This window comes from Cygnus olor, chromosome 19 (genome assembly GCF_009769625.2).
Source record: "Cygnus olor isolate bCygOlo1 chromosome 19, bCygOlo1.pri.v2, whole genome shotgun sequence".
In the NCBI taxonomy this organism is placed as follows: Eukaryota; Metazoa; Chordata; class Aves; order Anseriformes; family Anatidae; genus Cygnus; species Cygnus olor.
Genome location: NC_049187.1, coordinates 5,749,367 through 5,770,537, shown reverse-complemented (window position 1 = coordinate 5,770,537; position 21,171 = coordinate 5,749,367). Strand labels below are relative to the sequence as shown.

The 21,171-nt window shown below is 41.3% G+C and overlaps 1 protein-coding gene across 4 annotated transcripts; it reads right to left on the bottom strand.

Moving 5' to 3' along the window:
• Nucleotides 1–104: 104 nt before the first annotated feature.
• Nucleotides 105–20,679, bottom strand: ODF2 (outer dense fiber of sperm tails 2). 4 transcript variants are annotated; one of them, XM_040531158.1, is made up of 21 exons: nt 20,661–20,679; nt 18,550–18,634; nt 17,688–17,799; nt 16,247–16,372; nt 14,916–15,086; nt 13,758–13,924; nt 12,930–13,059; nt 12,487–12,618; nt 11,485–11,559; nt 10,427–10,498; nt 9,647–9,763; nt 8,150–8,335; nt 7,211–7,320; nt 6,402–6,537; nt 5,562–5,672; nt 5,000–5,104; nt 4,310–4,468; nt 3,298–3,398; nt 2,584–2,746; nt 2,096–2,221; nt 105–1,479 (listed from the first exon to the last, which is right to left on the bottom strand). In XM_040531158.1, exons 3-21 carry the CDS (start codon nt 17,793–17,795, stop codon nt 1,306–1,308), a joined length of 2,469 nt encoding a protein of 822 aa, XP_040387092.1. In that variant the 5' UTR covers nt 17,796–17,799; nt 18,550–18,634; nt 20,661–20,679; the 3' UTR covers nt 105–1,305. The 4 variants fall into 4 exon arrangements, with proteins under 4 accessions (XP_040387092.1, XP_040387090.1, XP_040387089.1 ...); XM_040531156.1 differs by lacking the exon at nt 20,661–20,679 and having other exon boundaries at nt 17,688–17,841; nt 18,550–18,639; XM_040531155.1 differs by lacking the exon at nt 20,661–20,679 and having other exon boundaries at nt 17,688–17,856.
• Nucleotides 20,680–21,171: the final 492 nt, after the last annotated feature.

Genomic DNA, 21,171 nt, shown 5'->3' with positions numbered 1-21,171 from the left:
AGACAAAATGCCCCTGGACGTCTTGGTTTTGCACGTTTTGGTTTCCAAAATAAGACCCCAAAGCCCCTAGTCACAGCATAATGAAGAGGATCGCTCCAACATAATCAATTAAAACACAGTTTATTGTTTTTGTTTTTTCACCATAGCACCTTTTAGGATTTTTAAGTATGACACAAAATTACAGAACTGTCAATTAATGATTTACTTATAAAAGCTTTATGACAAATACTGCGCAATGACATCACACATAAATAGGATACAAAAGAGATTTAAAAAAATGCTTATTTTTGTCCCCATAAGAACCATTTATTGGAAAGAACAGGGCACAAGAGTCAACAAGTTTTCGAGACTCAACACATTATCAACCGACCTGATTTTTGAGGAGAAAGTGCAGGCCAGTTTGATGAAGATGTTGAGCGTCAGCAGTTGCTCTTTAATTGGCTTAAGACCTAAATCAGTATTTCATGCACAACCTGAACTCATCCAGCATTCACACTGAGACAGCAACTGAAGTGCCACTGAGGTTAAACTGCAGTCTGAATACAGAAGGTTTTCACTCAGTCCTGGGGACATTCGGGATCAGGAAACCAGTGTGAGAAGAGTAAAGCAAAAATTAGCAACACACTAAAATAAAAAAAAAAAGTGAGGATCACAGAGTACACAAGAGTCAAGTAAAAAAAATAATAAAATCATTATTTCTGGTATAAAACTGTTCACAAACACCATGGTGGTTCAGGAGATAATCTTTTGTAAGTGTTAAGCCCAGGCACTTAAGATATTTTCAGCTTCACACTTCTGTGAGAAGTGGGTGGACTTATCTCCCACCATCCTATCACCCGCTGTATTGATATAATGTGAAATAGCTTAAAAAAATAAAAAAAAGAAAAGCAGAAACATATCATATGATCTTCCCAATACAGAAGCAGAATGAAAAAAAAAAACACGAAAAGAAAAAAAGAACTCTTGCAAACATTAATGCACAACTAAAACCAATGACAGGTTTTAAGAGCTGAAACCATCAGGACCATATAGGATGAAATCCTTTTCCATCATATGCAGAACCATCTGGTTTTGGGGCACAGCTTACAGTGCAATGCCAGCTTCCAACACCAAACCAGCATTGCTGATATTCTACACGCTTAAGTCATATGCCACCATCCTTGTATCATCTTGTGCTGTAAGGAAAAGAGAAAAACTTCTCCCTTATGTGACCCTGAAATGCCAACCACTTTTCTAAATAACATATGGCTTTGAAGTAGGGCTCATTTTGTGCTTAAATGCAGAGACACAGGGAGAGCATTGTCCTCATGGAGATGAACGAGAGCGGCCAGGGGAGCCCAGCAAGGCACTTTCTCCAAAAACATTGGCATAGGAAGACTTGAGGAACTGGACGTAGTTTTGCATGCTGCGATTAGTGCTCTCCGACTGCTCTAACCGATCCTTTAAATCCTGTAGGCGGCTTTCATACCGTCGCTCTGCCTATATAAAGAAGCACAAAACACAGGTTGAAAGACAGCAGCATTCACTCTACTCACATTAAACTTGAGCTATTCTGAGAAAGTGCTGCAGCCAGCAAAAATTAGCACAGCAGTAGATGGCATTACCATACATGGTGCTATGACCTTTGTCATTTCTTTTTGATCATTCCAAACTCCATTCAGTAACCCAACAATAAAAACCAGGAGACAACACAGCTAATCATGTGGGCTTTTAAAACTGATTAGCTATAGTTTTATGGAATTAAACACACTCTTCCCTGAAAACCAGCTTGACCTGATTCATATACCAACGCAATTCCAAGTAAAACTCAAGTAAACAAGCAGCATAAATAGGATATTATAAAAGATTCCCCCCTTCTTTCTCCTAGAAGAAAGACTTTTCTCTAGAACAAAAATTGCATTCTCTCTCAGATAACAAACCACAGTACATGAAGTTGGAGTCACAATATCTCCCATGCCATCTGGTGCAAATCTTGTTTAGAGATTAGAGCACGTTCTGTATGTTTTTGGAGCACATCCATAGGGCCTTTTTTATGGACTCAATTGCTGCCAGGACCCTACCAGCACAGCAAGAATACACCTTGCAAGTCACTCACGTCATCTTTGTTCCGACGCAACTGGTTCAGCTCTGTTTTAGTCCTACTCAGCTGGGTCTCCAAATCCAACATCTTGGACTGGGCTGCCCTCTCTCTAGATGTTGCTCGTTCTCGAGTTTGTTCAACCTACATGCAACAACAGAATAACAATCTTGTTAAAGCAAGAATGTTAATTCTTGTTAATGCAAGAATGATTTTTCCCCTAACCCATTGCCCACAAAAGCCCTATAAACTTCACTGGACACATACATAAGCAGCAGCTCAGTCTAGGGCTTTCTTCTGTTGCAAACTGGAGAAGCAGGGTTCAGTTTTTCAAAGGTTTAAGTGCTGACAAACAGTACCAGTACATTTTATTGTTTGTATTTCACTGAACATGATGATTTTCATGAATTTGATCATAGGCTGAGGAGGTAATGTCCAGCATTCTCATTCCCCTTTGACAGCCTGGGTAGTTTTGAGAAAATACACAAATCCAAGAAATTACTTACTTGTCTTTTGGCATCCTCAATGGCCATTTCCAGCTGACGAGCCAAGGAGCTACACTCACGGGTCTTCTCCTCTAACCGCAGCTGACACTGGTGGATCGACTCCTCACGTTTTGCTATGACCTGAAGGAATTCTATGTTCTGGGCGCTCGTTGTCTCTAGTTTTCTGGGTTAAGACAACAAGGGAAGGAAACCTATTCATTTTAAATGGAGAATGTTTCAGTCTGCCTTTTTGTTAGGTCTTGACTAGTCTCGGAGGATTCCATGCTCCCTCAAAAAAGTCCAAGCCCCAAGAAACACTTCTTCATTTCTCAAATCAGAATTTCAAAGACTGAAGAACAAAGAATACTCATATACCTGCCTTTTCCCAGACATCGTCACTAAAAGGAATTGATAAATACAGATAAAAACATTGTAATGTTCAGTAACGTCAAAACTATCAGACTAGATTGAACAAGGAGCTGGTTTATCTGCTGTGTAGGTCACCGTCCTTTTAAAAAATATTTGTAAAGTGTGCTGCAAGAATCTACAACTCTCTCTCTAGTGGACAGCTAGTGATTAGAGATCCTCGTGGGATAAGTAAGCGTGTAGAATCCTGGAGGCAAATGGGGGACTGGAAAAACATTGAAGATGTTTCAATCTCCTGAAAAAAAAAACTCAATAGAAAGAGGATGGAAAGGAAAGGTTAAGAGAACAAGAGAGCCTAATATTTCTAACCTTTCTAGCTCCTCCACCTTCAAGGTGAGCTGCTTTTTCTCCTCTTGGGCAGACTGATACCTCTCTCTTGTAACCTCCATTTTGTCCCCCTGGAGCTCAATCTAAAAATTACAGCAATTAGTTACTTTACAGAATAGTCACTACACACATGACCAACCACCTAAAACGTATGTGGCTTTCCAGAAGGAAACATGCTCAATTCATAATTTTCTGCAGGATCCTAGGAAAGGAATAGTGGATAGAAAAGCAAAGCACTAAACACACTTAACATCCATTTTGTTGGTGCTTCCCACTAATGGTTGGAAAGGTATGAGAAAGTTCTTTCATATTGCACATGAAAAGCCAGCTTGGTAAAAGCTTGCATGCAGAGCAGCCACCTGTAAGCACAGCAAAGCGCACACATTAATAACAGCCATATACATGACAGCATCCCACACAGACACTAGAGATAATACCAGATTAAATACCAGGAAGGTTTGTAACTCCAAGCCCATCAGAGCAAAACAGTCAGACTGCAAGGTTATTTGCTGTGTCCTGAGGCATGGTTGTACAAGTCATGCCTGTCTAGAATTGTCCTGTGACACCTATACAGTCCTCCCTGGGACAAAAAAACAGGGACTAGGAAAACAACCCAAAATCAGGGTGGGAAAAGAAGGCTGGGACAGCACTACCAGCAGAAAAACACAGGAGGGAAAGCTGACAAGATGATGGAAGTAACAGAAGCGAGTGTTGGCATTTGCAAGTGTTGCTACTGCTGCTATTCAAGTCCCAGTATGGTTCTGTACCAAGGGATTAAAAACTTCTCAAACGGTAAGGAATGCTTCTAGCTACCCTGCTAACTTCTTGCACAAAGACATGGCACACACATTTATTTTGCAGTGCACGTTTAATCTTTTCAGAAAGAGACGAGAACAGACAGAGATGAAGTTTGAACTTTCCTGCGATTAGAAATTCATCTTGGTCTCAGACTTGCAGATTGCTGTGTTGCAGGTGCTCTCTGCCAGTCCCTTACCCGCTGACGCAGATCTGCGATGATGAGAGACAGGTCCACATTCTTCTTCTCATAACTCTGAAGCTGGTCCTGACATTTTGCCAGCTGCGTCTCTGTGATCCTTAGGATCTCAGGCAGCTTTTCCAGTTCAGCAAGCTGGCTCTGGAACTGCTTACGAGCCTACAGTCAAAGAGAATATGAGGAACTTTCAAATGTTCATAAGGTCTAGACTAAAAAGTTTCTTTCTGTGAAAGTTTTGTTAGCCTGCAGCCATGATGACACTGTGGAAGTTAGGCAAGTGTTGGAGTTCAAAGCCCAGGTACTGTCGTCTTCTACTCCAAAAGCCTATCCCTTACAATTTGGCATCAATGGATCCTGGGCTTCAATTTTACTAGGATTATAAGTTGCTTTATGAGGAAAAGTCATTCTGCAGCAAACAACGGTGTAACCTACATAGCCCACAGTTCTAAGCCACTATTTCTGCAGCAAAGAACAGGCTACTCAATTTAAACACCTCTGAAGAATGCCATATAGTCAAAAAGAAGCTGTTAAATGTGTTCAATACATTTTGCAGAATGAACAAGCCCTGAGAAAAGCTAATCGAGAAAGGCAAACTCAGGTAACCCTTTATTCACAGCCATTTTAAACTATATGGAGAATATTGAAATCCATAAATGTCTACAGCATATCAGTCTTTAAAGGAATAATTACCAGTTCAATCTCCTTGTTCATTTCATCCTTTAGTGTCTTGTTCTCTTTATCACACTTCTCCAGTTTTGCTGTCACTTCATCTGCTTCCATTCGGGTTTTCAACACCTGGGCATACAAAAAAAGCACATACTTCATCTGTTACATACGGTTTTCAACAAACGTGCTATACTTTGGAGTGACTGAAACTGCTCAAGAATCAGCAACAGACTTCTTGCCACAGTAACCACCATCTCAGACTAAGTTTGTAAATTCACTTTCTGCTTCTCCTGTCTGGCTCATTTGGGCTTTATTCTCCCTTTTGGCCTTATTTTCCTAACTACCAGAATATCCAAAATCCCAAAAGAAGCTGCCAAGAAATAGTATTTAGCACACCAAAAGGCAGAAGAAGGAATCTCACTATTTAACTCTATCTTTAAAAGCTAAAGTGACAGAAGATCCCAAACCATACAAAACTGCAACCTCCAACAGTGATTCACAGATTAACACATTACAGAATAAACCACTGCAGTAAGGGGAGACAACACATTTGTGCAAGTGCTGAAGGAATCAATAAGATGCCTACCTGTGATTTGTAGGTTTCAATCAACCCTTCATAGTTCCTAACAGAGTTCTTGAGCTGCTGTACTTCCATGTGTGCTTGGTTCAGCTTTTCCTCCATTGGGACCACACTAGCCTGAAAAAGAAAACATCTTTCATTGAGTGCCTCGAAGTAACTGTTAAATTAGCCATCTAATGTTGTCTAGATTTGGGACAAAAAAAAAAAAAGAAAAACAACAAAACAGGGATTTTGTCAGTTTAAGTTAGCAAAAACTTTCCAGACTTCAGTGGACTGCCAAATTTATGCCAGCAGAGCACGTGGGTTTAGAATGGATGCGCAGTCTGTTTGCTTGAACGAGCTGTGCTACTTGGATTAGGACCATTCCTTGTTTGGATCAATGCCTAGCTTTACAAGAAGAAAATTACGTAGGTCACCAGAGTCACCAGTGGCAAAAGAAATGACAGGAGAAATACGCCAGGCATTACACCTTTTTTCTTTGTTATTATTGTTACAGAGGTTACCATTCTCTCTGCACGAATAGTTACAGTTGTTTGTTCTCTGGCCAGCATCATGAAGATTAAGAACAACACTTAAGATCTCAGCTGGAAGAAGGAACAGTACTTGGACTGAAGATACTCCTACCAAAAGCTGTAAGAAAGCCAGTCCTCCCAGAACGCTCACTCACTTTCTGTATGTCTCTTTCCAGCATACTTTAGGTATCATACTCAGGCTATGGTGAAACTGGTTTGAAACTAAATGGCAGTAATGGGTGCAAATCAGCTCTGTCCTCAGAGGCCAAGCAACTTATTATAATTTCTCCTCCTTTGTGTAGCATTTCAGCTTCAAATCCCTAGAATCACTGACCTTTAGCCTTTCATTCTCCATTTTGAAAGAAGTGGTCTCTGTAGTCTGTTGATGCAATTTATCCACCAAGGCGTCTCTGTCCTCCCGCATCCTATCCTCCAGGGTTGTCTGCTGTTCCAGCAAGTCTGCCATACGGCTGCCGTAGAGAAAGAAAATTAATCCTTAACTGACTAGAAAGAATAAGACTCCTAATCCTTCAAAATAAGCTTCAGAAACACGTCTTTTCCCTATACTTTCATATTCCTGTTCTGTTCATGTATACATACCTACCTGTTACACTGTTCTACTACCTCAGTCTTCTTAGCCCACTCAAAATTGACTTGAATTGTCCCCCTGGAGCTCAAATGCATTGCCTCCAAGATACATGGGATAAAGAGGTATTTCTCTCTTGCCTCATACCTACCTATTTTTTCCTGCAGCAACAACTATACTGCAGTAATACCAACATATTTATTTACCACCACGACAAAATTGCCATGAACTAGACTGTCTATAACTTTCTAATACCTTCCATTCAAGGATCTCAAACATTTAAAAAGAAAAATAACCTTAACCATTTCAAAGCATGACAAAATGGCAAAGGTTCAGAGAGATTTACGGATCAGCCTGCCTTTGCTATGGCAAGTCAACAGCAGAAGCCACACCTTTCTTGGCCCCTCCAAACTCTACTGTCCCATAGACAGGACTAGTTTTGCTTGGATGTTTACGGACAACCCAATTAAATTATTCAATTTAATTAATTAATTTATGCTTGAACTAGGTACTCATCCCCACTCATGCCAGTTTCTCCACACTAGTCTTATTTTAACCTGTTCAGCGTAACGATTTCCAGTTCAAGGTCACTCTTGTCCTTCACTACTTTGTTGTAGCGACTCCTCCAGGACTCCAGAGTAGACAGCGCCTCACCAACATAACTGTCCTATCAAACAAAAGAAAGGCGTGACAAAAATAGCACTAGACGTTGGATATTCAGACAGCATACAGAGATGCTGATATGGCTAAGCATGATATGTACAGAGACTTCACTGAAGCTTAAAATATTGAAGACAAGTATTTATGTTTATTCTTCCTGATCCTTCACAGAGAGGTGTTCTCCTACAACACTACTGTCAGATAACAGACATACCATCATGGAAAGCAGAATCCTCTTTGAAGGCAGCAAACAAGTGATCAGAAATACAAAGTACAGATAAAATTCCAATAGTGGCTCTGGTCCCTAGTATTCTACAAACAAGGGAAAAATAAGTAGCATAAAATCCATATTCCCTTCTGATTTGTCTTAGTCCTAACTTTGCTACTTTTTCTTCAGTCATTTTATCCTTCAATCCTTTTATCCTTCAGTCCTTTTTCAACAGGACGTGCATCTCAAAGTCTTTGTACTTTTCTGCTCTAACTAGCTTCTTGATTAAAAACTGACTCCATTCAGACTTTTCAGCCCAAACCACAAGGCTTTATTTTATTGGCTTTTGCCAACCCTCAGATGGTTCTGAAGAATTAGGTGAAAAAAATCAGATCTGCTAGTTTTGTATAATCTATTTTACTGCATGTCCTAAGTTAAGGACATGCAAAGAATATAGTGAGAGCTGAAAAAACTGGATTTGTTCTACTCTTAGCATAAACGGGCCAAAGCATTGAGACAAAAATAAATCTCATTAGTTGAAAGCAGAGACTCTCCCTGGGGCTGCTACCAAAAATCAAAGGTTTAGACACGTGATCTGAAATGAGGTCTCTCCTGTATCATCAAATACCTTTTCTGCTAGCTGGACCGTCAACTGCTCTGCATACTCCTCACTCCGCTCTGCCCGCTCCTTCTGTGCACGGAGGGCTTTCTTCAGGGCCTCTTTATCATGATCTGTCTTCTGCCTTAGTTCTTTCAGTTGTTCCTTGATAAGTTCCACCTCTGCCTTATGTTGAGCTTCATTGCGCTCCAGATTCTGCAGCAGGAAGAAGAAACACACCACAGGGAATATTATCCTCATACCTGTATACCTAAAGCAGCAATTAGTTTCCTAGAAACACTGGAGAGAGGCAGGCATAAAAACCTCAAACCTTTAGCCTATAGGTATTTGCATTGCACCTGCTTAATCCTGTCCTAACACAGACAGACATGTCAGCATGACCTCTGAAAGACTGAAAAAACTTTTATGCCCATGTACATATAGAAAGGCAAGAGACAGCAAAGCTATATGTTCAATCCCAGTGCATCCTACGATGTTGTCTGCTTGTAACAAAAAGCAACAGCCTACCCTAGCCATACAGAAATAAATCCTTTCACGGCAAGTTATAATATAACAACATGGGGAAAAAAAAAGTTTGAAGATGCTAAAAATAAGAAATCCTTTGAGAGAGTTTTTGTAACTGATCTCTGGTTTCTAAGAAGGTTTAAAACACAGAAATTATTTCCAGTATTTCCACCTTGATACAAAAGATTTCACATATCAGAATCAAAAGTGGACTCTCAAACACCCTTCAAACTCAAATGAAATGAGGCAAATCAGGACTGTGAATCTACTGACCTCTCAATTCTTCAGAACTAAATCTATCTCTGTATTTATTGCTATTTGTAAATTTCCTCTCTCATAAGCTGCTCTCCAGAATACTGATTGCCTCTCCTGATCAAGATAAATACTGGTCTACCAGTCTTTTGATCTACCCGAGAATATTCTTTTTATTAATTGAAATATTTGCATATAATAATGTTGCTTTACGCAGCTGTATAGCTTAACAAAATTAAAGCTCTTCTAGATTATTAGCATGCACATGTTCATCATAACAACAACAGATATGCTAAACATAAGACTTTGATCAAGATAAATTAGGGGAACTTTCTCCTCCTTATTAATATTGTAGAATGCATGCATGAGAGCAATCAAATACAGAAACTCACGGCACAGCATTTTCCCAGAAATCAAATTGAATAGTTTGTGATCTGTCTTGATGCCTGACTAAACCAAAACCATCTTTTAAAGTAAATATATAGTAATTAACTCAGAAGAAAAACGTAATAAATGCACATAGCCCTTAAAGTTATGATTATGCCTCATGCATCAGAAATGAAAAGCTTTTTCTTTTGTTACTTCATTTGAAAGTCACAGTATGTGTTAGCAGCTTAAGCACCACCATCCAATATTTCAGTCTATGACACAGAAAAGAAGAATACTCGGTGAGTGCTACTTCCCTTGCCAGTGGATTCAGCTCGTGAGTATAAATGAACAGTCAGTCTCCAGGGACCACTGAAAACCTACCCGGATCTGTACAGTCAGACGGTTGTTCTCAGCTTCTTTATTTCGTAGCTGTGCTTGTAAATGGCCTCTCACAGCCTCCATAGATTTTGAGAGTTCACTTGCTGTCTTTGCCTGGTCCTAAATAAGATGCAAGTGACACGTTTTTCTTCAGCTAGCTAATAGAAGGAACACTTTTTAACATGTAGCCATTCAGTGAAGAACTCTGATACTATCTCCAGGCACCTCCACTTTCGATGGACCCTCACAGCTCCTCTTCTCCAACAAAATGGGCAACAAAAAAAACAGGCATTTCTTTTACATTATCTTATGAATGACTGGCCTGAAAGATTTGTTCTAGGGCAAAGCATCCTTCATGTCTGGTCTTATCCAGCACACTTGCCTTTTACTTTCTAAATGGAGGGACCTACAGGAATTTGACATCTGGAATCAACCAGGACCTTAAAAAGAAAGGCAATTTGGTGATAAACCCAAACAAAGAGAGAATACTACCCATTAATCTTTGTGGACCTTAAAAAGAAAGGCAATTTGGTGATAAACCCAAACAAAGAGAGAATACTACCCATTAATCTTTGTGATTGGTGTTTTATTAGCAGAATATCGAATCTACAACTGTGTGGGAATAGGTAGCTTATCTGTCTAGTTTTAAAAGCAAAGCAACCATCTGATCCCTTATAAAGTAATTGTACCCAAGCACAAATCCATATTTTGGACTATCTGTGGTTCTGCGGAACTGGAGGGTGGAGCAGAGAGGGGAGAACAGAAAAAGGGAAGTAGAAGTACCTTCCCTGCCTGTATTTGAATGATAAGATCGTCCACCTCTTGTTCTTTCTCCTGAAGCCTCATCTGAAGTTGCTGAAAAACAAACACCACTCAGATTTTAAATAACAAGCGCAATCAGCTTGGCAGGTGGAGGAAAAGAGGGGTAATTGCCTCCCTCCCGAGACCCTCTGATCTACAGCACTCTGTCTGGTAACCACAGCAACAGCATCCTCAGTCTCAGAAAAACAGTCTGCAGTCTCCTCAAGCAGAAAGCAAAAGGGAAATGCATACATTTGTGTAACAGGGCATGGGATACCCTATGGATACCACAGGGCCTGGCAAGATTATAAACTCCACAGATGAGAAAGGACACTGCCCATGTCTCACGGCTAGTTTTCTAACTTCTGGCAATGTAAGAACGCTTTTCTCAGTTTACAGATAAATAAACAGGGAAAAAAAATCTGGTACCAGGTCATTCACTCATTCAGTGACAGAAGCAGGAACAGAAAGCTTATCCTCTTTATGATTTGATATCTCTAAGGATAACATGAGAAACATACAGAAACAGTAAGATGATATCCAAACTGAAGAATGTTGTCCCAACTGTCAGGGGTATTTTTTGTAGCAGATACTTTTTTCTCTGCCACCCCCAGAGATTTCTTTTTAAAGAAACGTGTAGTACAATTCTTGGTTTGTACATCCAGTACTATACGGAAAAGGCAAGCAGAATAATTTGTGCTTGAACTGAACATGATGAGACCAGGCTTAAGTATCCAAAACTGTTCTTCATAACTGAATACCGTGAACCATAATGGTGTTCTTATATGTAGGTCTCAATTGTGAAATCCCCATTCTAAGCCCTATACACGAAAGGCTCTGAAAATCTATCCGCTTTGTAATGTAGGTTGTTAACCAGAGGGGCAATATAGTGGCTCTGATTACTACAAAAAACAGCATATTTTTACTGGTCTAAAAGGATTAGTGTAAAACTTGATGGCTGAATACAGACAAAGAAGAGGTTACAATTTAGCTCTCTCTGCTTTACCATTCTGCAGAAAAAGTTGTTTTTGTTTGCTTACCACTTTCTCTGCATCTGAGTCAGCAAGCCTTTTCAACAGTACACCTTGCTGCTCCAACATCTTCTGAGCATCCTTCTGCAAAAGAAATAGGAGAGGAAAAACGTTTTAATAAAAAGTCTGCTTTTTACATATTCTTCAGACGTAAGTGGGAAAATCAACCATCTTCGCCATGTTGCAGCAGCAATTCTCGTATTAAATTAGCTAAATATTTCACATATCATCACCTATCTCAAAAAGCTTTCCCAGTCCTCCCAGACACATATGATAATAAAAAGCACAATGGCAAATTAAGATCTTTCAGATCTTTCTCATTATTTGGGGAAGGTCACATAGGAGAACTCAGTCCTTTTCTCTAGTCTCACTTGCAGCTGAGAAAACAGTTACCATTGACCTGCTTTTGCTCAAAGAAACTATCAACTACAGGAAGCATAGCAGTTTCATTCTGCAGTGCTTTTGCAAACTATACAGAATCGTTCTGTACAAACAGTACAGAACTGTTAACAGTTTCTGACATTGCTTCTGCAATCCAGCCTATGAAAATAAAGTTCTGAAAATCCTCATGCTCCCATTAGCTGAGGCAACATCTAGTCCTCAGGCTTTAGCCAACACAACAGTATAGCAGTAACATTTCAGACTAGCATGATAAGCCAAAATGTTGGCACAGATGCTGAAGACATAACCACAGGAGTTATTGTTCAGACACAAGTCTAAGACCTGCAGATACATCTGTATCCAAAGGAAAAACAGTCAGCAACGCAGTAGAGCCCTATACCTTTTAATGCAGTCGAAGACATATGTTCTAACATCCCCACAGCAGAAAAGTCAGTCTTACTGTAATGAGGCAGGTAGGGATAAAGAAAACAATCCATCCTTTATGGCACACAGTCAATGGCAGCATTAGGAAAAAGAGTTAAAAGCTCTCAAATTCAAGTTCCATTTTCAGTCCAGAAGACAATATTGCCCTTGGTAATCATCCAAGTTGAAGCACACAGTACTGCTCACCTCCCGGTTATGCTGCTCTCTGAGAAGCTCTCGGAGTGTCCGGTTGGTCTCTTCAAAGGTACTCAATTTCTGTAGCAGCAGCTCTTTTTGTCTTGTCAGTGTGTTAATGTCTGAGCTGCTCATGTGTTTCTCCTAGAGGAGGAAAAAATAAAATAATATTGTTCACACGCAATGTCTCAAACTCTGGAATTAACGTATGCTGCTAAAAGCAGAAGCATTGCAATGTTCAGCACCATCTGTGCAGAAGGTGAGAAGGTGGCTGAATGCTACAAATAAACATCCAGTTTCTAAAGAGATCTAGCAAACACATTAAGCAAGTTAAATCCCTCCATTTCTCCTTATGGTTTTGGTGGATCAGCAATTGTAACATTACGTCTTTAAGACAGCCACAGAACAGCACAACAAAACAAAGGAAAGAACAAAAAAGCAAAAAAAACACCTACAATGTTGAGTCTCCCAATTGTATTTTTCAGGGCATGGATCTGTCTGGCTGCTGCTGCTCCATCCCTCTCAACCTCACTCAGCTTGGACATCAGGCACTCTTTCTCATGCTGCAAGTATTTCTTCTGTAGCCTGCAGTAATTTAGCAATTAGAGAAACAAGAAACTTTGACAGCTGTGCCAACCAGTATGAATACACAGTTGTTTGAGTTAAAGCAGACAAAACCCCTCTAATCACAGGATAAAAGCTCTAAAGAAATAGTACCTAAGATTCACCCCCTTTCAGTGTGGAAGTTTTTTCTGACTGCAGACTGTAAGTAGGCTCCAAGAGCTTGCTAGGATCACAACTATGAAACAGGAATTTAGATGGGACAAACTGGGCTCATACCAAAGCCTGCACACACCATTAAAGCCAAAACTCAATGCTGTGCCAGAAATTCTCTTCTAATATTCACCTCCATATTTTTTTTTTTATTCATGTGTTGTTGTACCAACACCATCACATTACAAACGGCATCTCTTTAACCTTCAAAATATGAACTGCACAGCTAGGATGACCCTACAGCAGTCCACACAAGCCAACCTCTTTCAGTTTCCTGACGGAGTAGTTTTTTTCCCATTCCAATGACCATGCTAGAGCCCTTCTCTGTAGCTACTGCCATTCAAAATACCCTTTCCAAACGATGACAAAAAACCCAAGAGCATCAGTTCTTCTGCAGCACTGCAACCCTGAGTACAAACTTCAACCTCAATTAACATTAGCAATAAGGAGGTAGGCATCCTGTAAATACAACTAACTGCAGTAACAGTGGAGAACAGGAGGTTTCTTACACAGTCAGATCTTTCTCTTCCATTATGCGCTCAATATTGCGCCTGAGCAGTGTATTCTCATGCTCTGTTTCTACCAGCTCTTGTGTGACCTCATTCAATTCTTCTTTCTGCTCCTCAAGGAGACGCTTTGTCATTTGCTGCTGGTGCTCCTTTTTATGCATCTTGGCCTGATAAAGACATGTAAATAGAACTTACAATAAACCTGAACTTGACTCATGAATGACATGTGCATCCCACTTGGCAGATAAGAACACTACAAACAGTTGAAGATGTGCAAGAAGAGAAAATACAAAAGGAGGTTGAATTAGTGCACCAGACTTGTTTCCTTTTGCAGCAGCAGAGGTCACTTGAGATTTCCTGGCAAGTACAGAATTAAAGCTAACAAAACAAATGTGATCTTACATCACGGATTTAATTAGGCAATATCACCAAACATTTAGATTCAATTCACTCATTAAAAGTGGCAAAACAAATTTTTGTTTAACAATTATGCAAGTAATTCCATTAATTTTTGTAGCATAAATAGAACAGAAAAAGCTTACTAAGAAGAATAAATTCTATTCTTATTTACTAATTTGAACTTCACATAGTTTTGCATAAAATAATAAGAATACAAGATTTCCTACCCTCAGTGTAAACTCGGAGGAAAGAAATTTAATTTAAAATAACCACCACCATAGAGCACCTTATGAAATCTGGAAACCTCTCCTGTCCATTTTTTAAATAGTGTCAAGTACAAAAGAGGCTATTTAGCTGGAAAACACAACATCACTGGGCTGTGTATTTCAAAACAGAATCAGAAGAAACAATCTTGTGGAATAAGTGGATTCTTTGACAATAGAACAACGTCAAACTGGTTTTTTCACCTTCTGAAATGACCAATTTTCAGATTTCATGTTTGATGAGAAGAATGATTATTTGGAAACTAAAGCACAGCAATACTCTATTAAATGGATACAGTTTAAAAATGTTACATAGTATGACTTAGTGAATTTCTCACTGAACTAGTTCAGATCTTCTAAACAACTCAGACTGATTTCTTTAAGCAAGCTAACCGACAAGCTGAGTAGTCTTCCATTTCACCAAGACTCTAGCTTCCTGTTGCCAAATGATCAGCTACAAAGGCTGAATCTGCAGGACTTTATGTTGTCTCCTCACCTCATTCTTCAGTGTTCCCACTGTGTTCATCAGGCTATCTATCTTCTTTTCATATTCGTTCATTTTGCAGCAAACAGCATCCTCCTCGTCTGTAGAGAGATCACTCAGACGCAATACTGACAGCATTTTTTCTGAATCTGGAGGTGTAATTTCCAGGCGGTGAGTTGGTCCCTAGTAGAAAATCAATAATGGACATCTTTTTTTTTAATATAAAGTTATAAACAGTATTCTAACCCTAACTCTACCAAAAATAGAGACCAGGTTACATCACCACAATAAGAGTAGGAAGGAAAAAATATCGTAAACAGATGTTCATTTCCATCAGGGAAAGTTAAACAATGTGGAAAGACTAAAATAGAAAAAGAAGGAAAAGGAAAAAAATTAAAATTCTCATCCAGAAGAGCCAGGAATGCAAGAGTTGAAGATGTCAGCCTGTGAAAAAGAAAATATTACACAATACTTCACAATTGCTCCATGCTTCAGAACAGACTAGTAACAGCAGCTCCTTGCTGTGCCCTAAAATGAGATCCTGAAGGGGAGTAGTACAGTTAAATAGAATACAATAGTTTCAGTTGGAAGGAAGCTACAAAGGTCATTAAGCCAAACTGTCAGACGACTTTGAGGATGACCTAATATTAAAACATATCATGAAGTGTTAACCAAATGCCTCAAACACGAATGGGCATAGGACATCGGCTGCCTCTCTAGGAAGCCTGTTCCAGTGCCTAACTACCCTCTCAATAAAGAATTTTTCCTAACGTCTAGACTGAACCTCCCTGATGCAGCTTTGAGTTGCTCCCATGCATCCTGTCACTAGACACCACCAGGTAAAGGTGAGCACCTCCCTCTCCACTTCCCCATCTCAGTAGAAGAGAACAACGTGGTCACCCCTCAACATTCCTTTCACCAAGTTTAAAAACCAAGTGTTCTTAGTTCCTCCTCATAGGACACGCCTTCCAGCCCTTTAACCAGCTTTGTTGCCCTCCTCTGTATGCATTTAAGTATCTCAACATCCTTTTAAAATTGTGGAGCCCAGAACTGCACACAATATTCCAGGTGAGGCCACATCAATGCTAAATACAGTGAACAAACAAACTTGTCTGGCTTCTACAAATAGAAAGGTATGAGATGGCCAAAAGACGCTAATGAATTCCCAATTTTTCTATACTAAAAAGTGAAAAGGATGTGTATGAGACACTTAAAATGGATCGCATGTGATGGCAGGATTCTTTCAGATCAGCCCAGCTCCCTCCATCATAACATTATATAAGTGCTCTCTTCAACCTCAGCTAAAGCTGAGAGCTTGCTTTTAAGAACAAAATCAGCCATACCTCCCATTTGTAGGTGGACTCCAGGACAGATGTTTTGCCCGGGGGCATCCAGGGGGCTTTAGTTTTCACCTGGACAGTTCGGCGTGCATTCACGGTATTCCCTTTCATTTTCTGTTTTTGCTTTTGCTGAAGAACAGAAAAGAGAAAATACGATAAATCACTACGACTTCTAAAAACATTTACAATTTGTGCTGCAAAAACAAATGGAAGATCATTCATGCAAAACTATCACAGTGTTTGACATCATACATCAGATCAGATGAGCGAGCAGCCATCAGAGGAGGCTAACACCAGCCAGAAGAAAAGGTTATTGCATATTCACTTGACAGTATGGCTAGATTCTCATTACTTATCACACGGCTATTCTATCACCAGAATATATGCGCTTGTGATGTGATGAAAACCTTATCCAGCAGGCCAGGGGTGGAAGATCTGGGGAGAGGGGATGGGGAAGGAAGCCTCCTCTGTATGGAGATACACAAAAAATACTGCAATACAACCCATTCACATGCAGAAGGAACAACCTGGCAGATCCCTTCTCTGTTCCAAATTCATCTCACAAAAGAGCAGCCGTATCATTTGACAACAGCACTACCAGAGAAAAAAGAATGGCGCAGTTATGAAAAACCCTTGAAATGTTTTCCCTGCTTTGCAGTCAATGGGTAGATCCACATTTGTCTTGAACTTGAGATGCTCTAGCTGGAGGAAAATTAAAGTGTTTTTGCACAGTTCTAACCTTTGATGAGAAAAAAATAGATATTCTAAAGCACCCTATCGGGAATTAATTAATAGGAGGCACTGACTTCATTGTCAGACCCCGCCCCATTATACTTGCCATTAGCAACAGAGACCAAATTAACAGAGGATTTGGAACACGATGTCTGCAGACACAAGGAAGAATGAGGCAACTTCGGTATTGCCTCTTGTCTACTCTTGATATGGATATGAAGAGATCTTTCTTTGCTGCGTAGCTCAGCAGACTGACAGGGTGCTTAATGCCAAAAGATGGTTTGAATGCAAACCCTTTTCTCCTAAAGGCATTTATTTTAATACAATTAAGATAGAATTTGAAACACTTGGGTACTACCTTACTCCAAGCCCCTCCTTCAAAAACAGGGATGAAACCAAAGAAAAACCTTTACGAGGACACAAATTCAGAAAATACAAAGAAAAAATCCCCCAAACTACATCACGTTGGAAGTAGTACCCCTCATAATCATACACTTAAACATGAAAACTATTTACTCTATACCATACTTAAAACATTTTAAACAGAGAAAACATATTACTGAAAATTCACCACTGAATATGCACAGTTAACAAGGCAGAAAGTCTTCCAGTTCTAATATAAAGGTAAAGCAGACCTTGAAGATTTGGTGGTGCTTCTAGGACCCACTGTTTCCTCCATAGCCCCTACAAACACCCAGCTGCACACTCCTACCTGGCATTTTGCAGGTGTGGTTTTCTGACCCTTTTTAATATGGACATGGACAGGGGTGTTTTCATCCACGTGGACGTGCAAAGGGGGAGATGAGGAACGGTTCTTCATGGCTCTTCTCCCACAAATGGGAAAGGGCAATACAAGGAAAGGAAACCTGTGAATAAGGAGACTGGAAATAACAACATTTCCCTCTGTGCCAGAGAGCAACAGTGGCCAGCTCAGGTTACAGTTTGAGCTTTCTTTCAGTAGCATCTGCCATTTTGAACAGTATGCTATATTGCTGTAAAGAGATTAACACACACAATCTATCTACTTCTGGTATTTCCTGCTTTCAACACAGCTATTAAAGACCAAACAGTTGGAGTGACAGAGGATGCCTGTAAGAGTCATTGGAGTTCCAAGTCTTAGAGCAAGTGAGCAAAGCAAGGGCTCCAGTAGCCAACACCATCAGAGTCCGAACACAAATTATAGAGACAGAGGGAAAGCATTCATTCAACAGCTCAGATGAAAAAAGTCAAGAGGAAACCATGAGATTATTCCATCCTAAAACCCTAAGCCTGCAAACTCTTTCATATGTGCTTAACTTCAAGAGTCTTTTTGAAGTTAAACAAATGCTTAAAAGCTTTTAGATATTTTTTCTTCAGATTATCTCACAGTGACGCGTATATTTACAAATCCCTACATTAATTGCATGCATAACCTTAACATTGCCTAACACCACACACAAAAGGAAGACACAAAGCTAAAGAAATCAGTTTTGGACATGATCCTCTTTTTGAGGTAATGGTTCCTCAGTATAATGCAATTGAAAATTTTATAAAATTCCACCAACAGCAGTTTATGTCAGCTTAGGTATACTTACAGTTATTGTAAGGCTTTTAGCTCCTCTTGACAGTGTGCTCTGTGCAGAGACTGAAGTCACTTCATTTTTGATGGTTGAGGGAAACCTGGTGCAGAAATAATAAAATGACCACTAATAGGGAAGGGTGCCAATTTCTGAGCAACCTCTTCTTTTCAAACTAAGGCAATGTGCAGACTCAAACTTATTGTACGTATGCACCTAAACATCAGAAGTTGGTGTGTCAGTGCTTTCCTCTATAAGCAGAGGATAAAGAAAGAAATTATCATTCCTTACACACTGATGCTGAGAGCTGGTTTAAACAACAGAAACTGTTTTGTTGAATTACACAAGATGAGCTCACCCAAACTCAGTTACAGTTGTAAGTGCCCCTTTTAACCAGTTTCATACGGAAATCAGGCTTGAACAGTTTAAAGGCACCTATACTTCTCCCTTCCCCCTCAAACCCCACACCATCCTAAATCCTGCCAACACCAGCAAAACTTAACAGAAATGTCAACATCCTAGGTTTAGCTCTGTATGCAGAGAAGGCATCAAAATCTGTGCTTAAACTGGAGAATTAAAAAAAAAATAATAGCCTGCAACACAAGTTCTCAATGCTACTCAGCAAACACGTGTGTACTCGTACACAGAACCAAACGGTGAGCAGCTGCTTGCCTGGTACTACCTAGGGGACTTGAAATGAGAGCGAGGGAGGAGGGACCTCCAAGGGCTGCTGTGCATCGCGGGAATAGAGCTATTAGCGTGGTGTTATAAAGGGCTTAGCTGCTAATCTCATGGAAGCACTCCTTCACAATTTGCTACATAACAACACGTGTTACAAGTAGAGTGTTACTTGTAATGAAGTAGAGCAGGATTTTATACAATACCTCTGCTAGAACAGAATTTAGATGACTCTTTATAGCTCCTGATTAATTTCGCAACTTGTCAAGGTTCGTGTAATAACCTGCTCTAAATAAAACTAATGTTATATCACCTTATAAAAATGTCAAGTTTTGATTACTAATATAGTAATGCAACAGCAATAGACATTGGATGAGCATTAATCAAAGTTATTAACAGTTTCACCTAACTTAGAATAAGAGTTACTTGTACAACTGAGGAAAAAACACACTAAACTACTGTCCTTACACTTTTTATCTGAATTTGACATGACAGGAGAGGAGGGCTACATAAACACCAGGACAACTAATGCCAGAAATGTAGTCAGAACTACCCTATTGTACACGTCAGTGGGAAAAGGATCTATATATGAACTGATTAATCTCAGTGGATCACTATGATACTACAGAATTAGAAGTAGAAACAGATAAAAGTTACTCTAAAATATGAATGTGTATGCTAGGGACTTGCACTAGAACGGTTTGGGTTTAAAAAAGTCACAACGAGGAAAGATCTACTCCATGAGCAATGCATCATCAAAATCCACTTTGCAGGAGCTTGTCCTGCTGCTTGCTGTAAAGCTCACAGTCCAACACTTAACATTCTTGAGTGCAGAGTCAGGAGCAAATCATGAAAAGCAATTCACGAAAATCAAGAGAAAAAGGAAGTGACAGTTTTCTGAAGTAACAGGATTCCCCCACTTCTGGCTCCGAAGAGCTGCAAACACAGCTGGGCGTTTTCACCCTCTCCTTCCCAAGGAAGGGTGCAGCTCCTCGGGCTCAGAAGCGCACATCAGCCACAGCGCTGAGAACTTCACGGCAGCTGAATCGCCACGAACGAAACTCCGGAGCTGTCAGCCGGCTTTCCCCAGCACCAAGGAAGTTTATTGCCGAAGTCCGGGTAACTCCTCCCGCCCTCTCTGGAGGAGTTTCTCCAGAGAGTTTCTTTCTTCTCTCAGAGAACCCGTGAGGGCCCGCTCCCGGGTCCGGCCTCCTGCTCCGAGCCGGGACCGGTAGCTCGGGGTCAGGCCGGGTTCTACCGGGGGTTCCCGGGATGCCGGCGGCACAGCGCACGGTGCAGCCCGTCCCGAGGCTAGGGCCGCCTCCCGCTCTGCATTTCAAGCCTCCTGCCCCCCTCACACCTCCTGCCACGGCGGGGAGGAGCCGCACCGGGGAGGGAGCGGGGGGGGGGTCCCGGCCCTCCCGCGCCCTCCCGGCGGCCCCCTCCCTCACCATGAAGGGCCGAACGCGGCGTCGGACAGCCGCCGCCTCCTCAGGCTGTCCTCGCCGGCGAGGCGGCGGGCGGCGCTGCCATAGAGCCCGCGGTTGTTGCGGGGCGCGGCGGGCGGCTGCAGGCAGCACCACGGGTACGAGCCCGAGCCGCCGCCGCACTTCCGGGGCCGCCGCCGCGCCGCCGCCGCCCGCGGCTCCCCCATTGGGCGATTCAAACCCTGCCGGCGGCCCCGCCCCTCCCGCCGCCGCGTCACAAGGGCAGCGCCCCGCCCCGCAACCGGCCCCGTCGCCACGGCGACGCGAGGCGGGCCCCGCCGAGGGCCGCGCGGCTCCTCACAGGGAGCGACGGGTTCTGACGGGGGGCCCGGCCCCGCCGAGCTGAGGGCCCCGGGGAGCTGGGGAGGCTTCAGGTGGCAGCTCAGCGCGTTCTGGCTCTCGAGAGGCTCTGAACGCTTCTCTAGGTGCCAGAAGGGGGTTCTTCAAACTCCTATTGTGTCTTCAATACAATAAA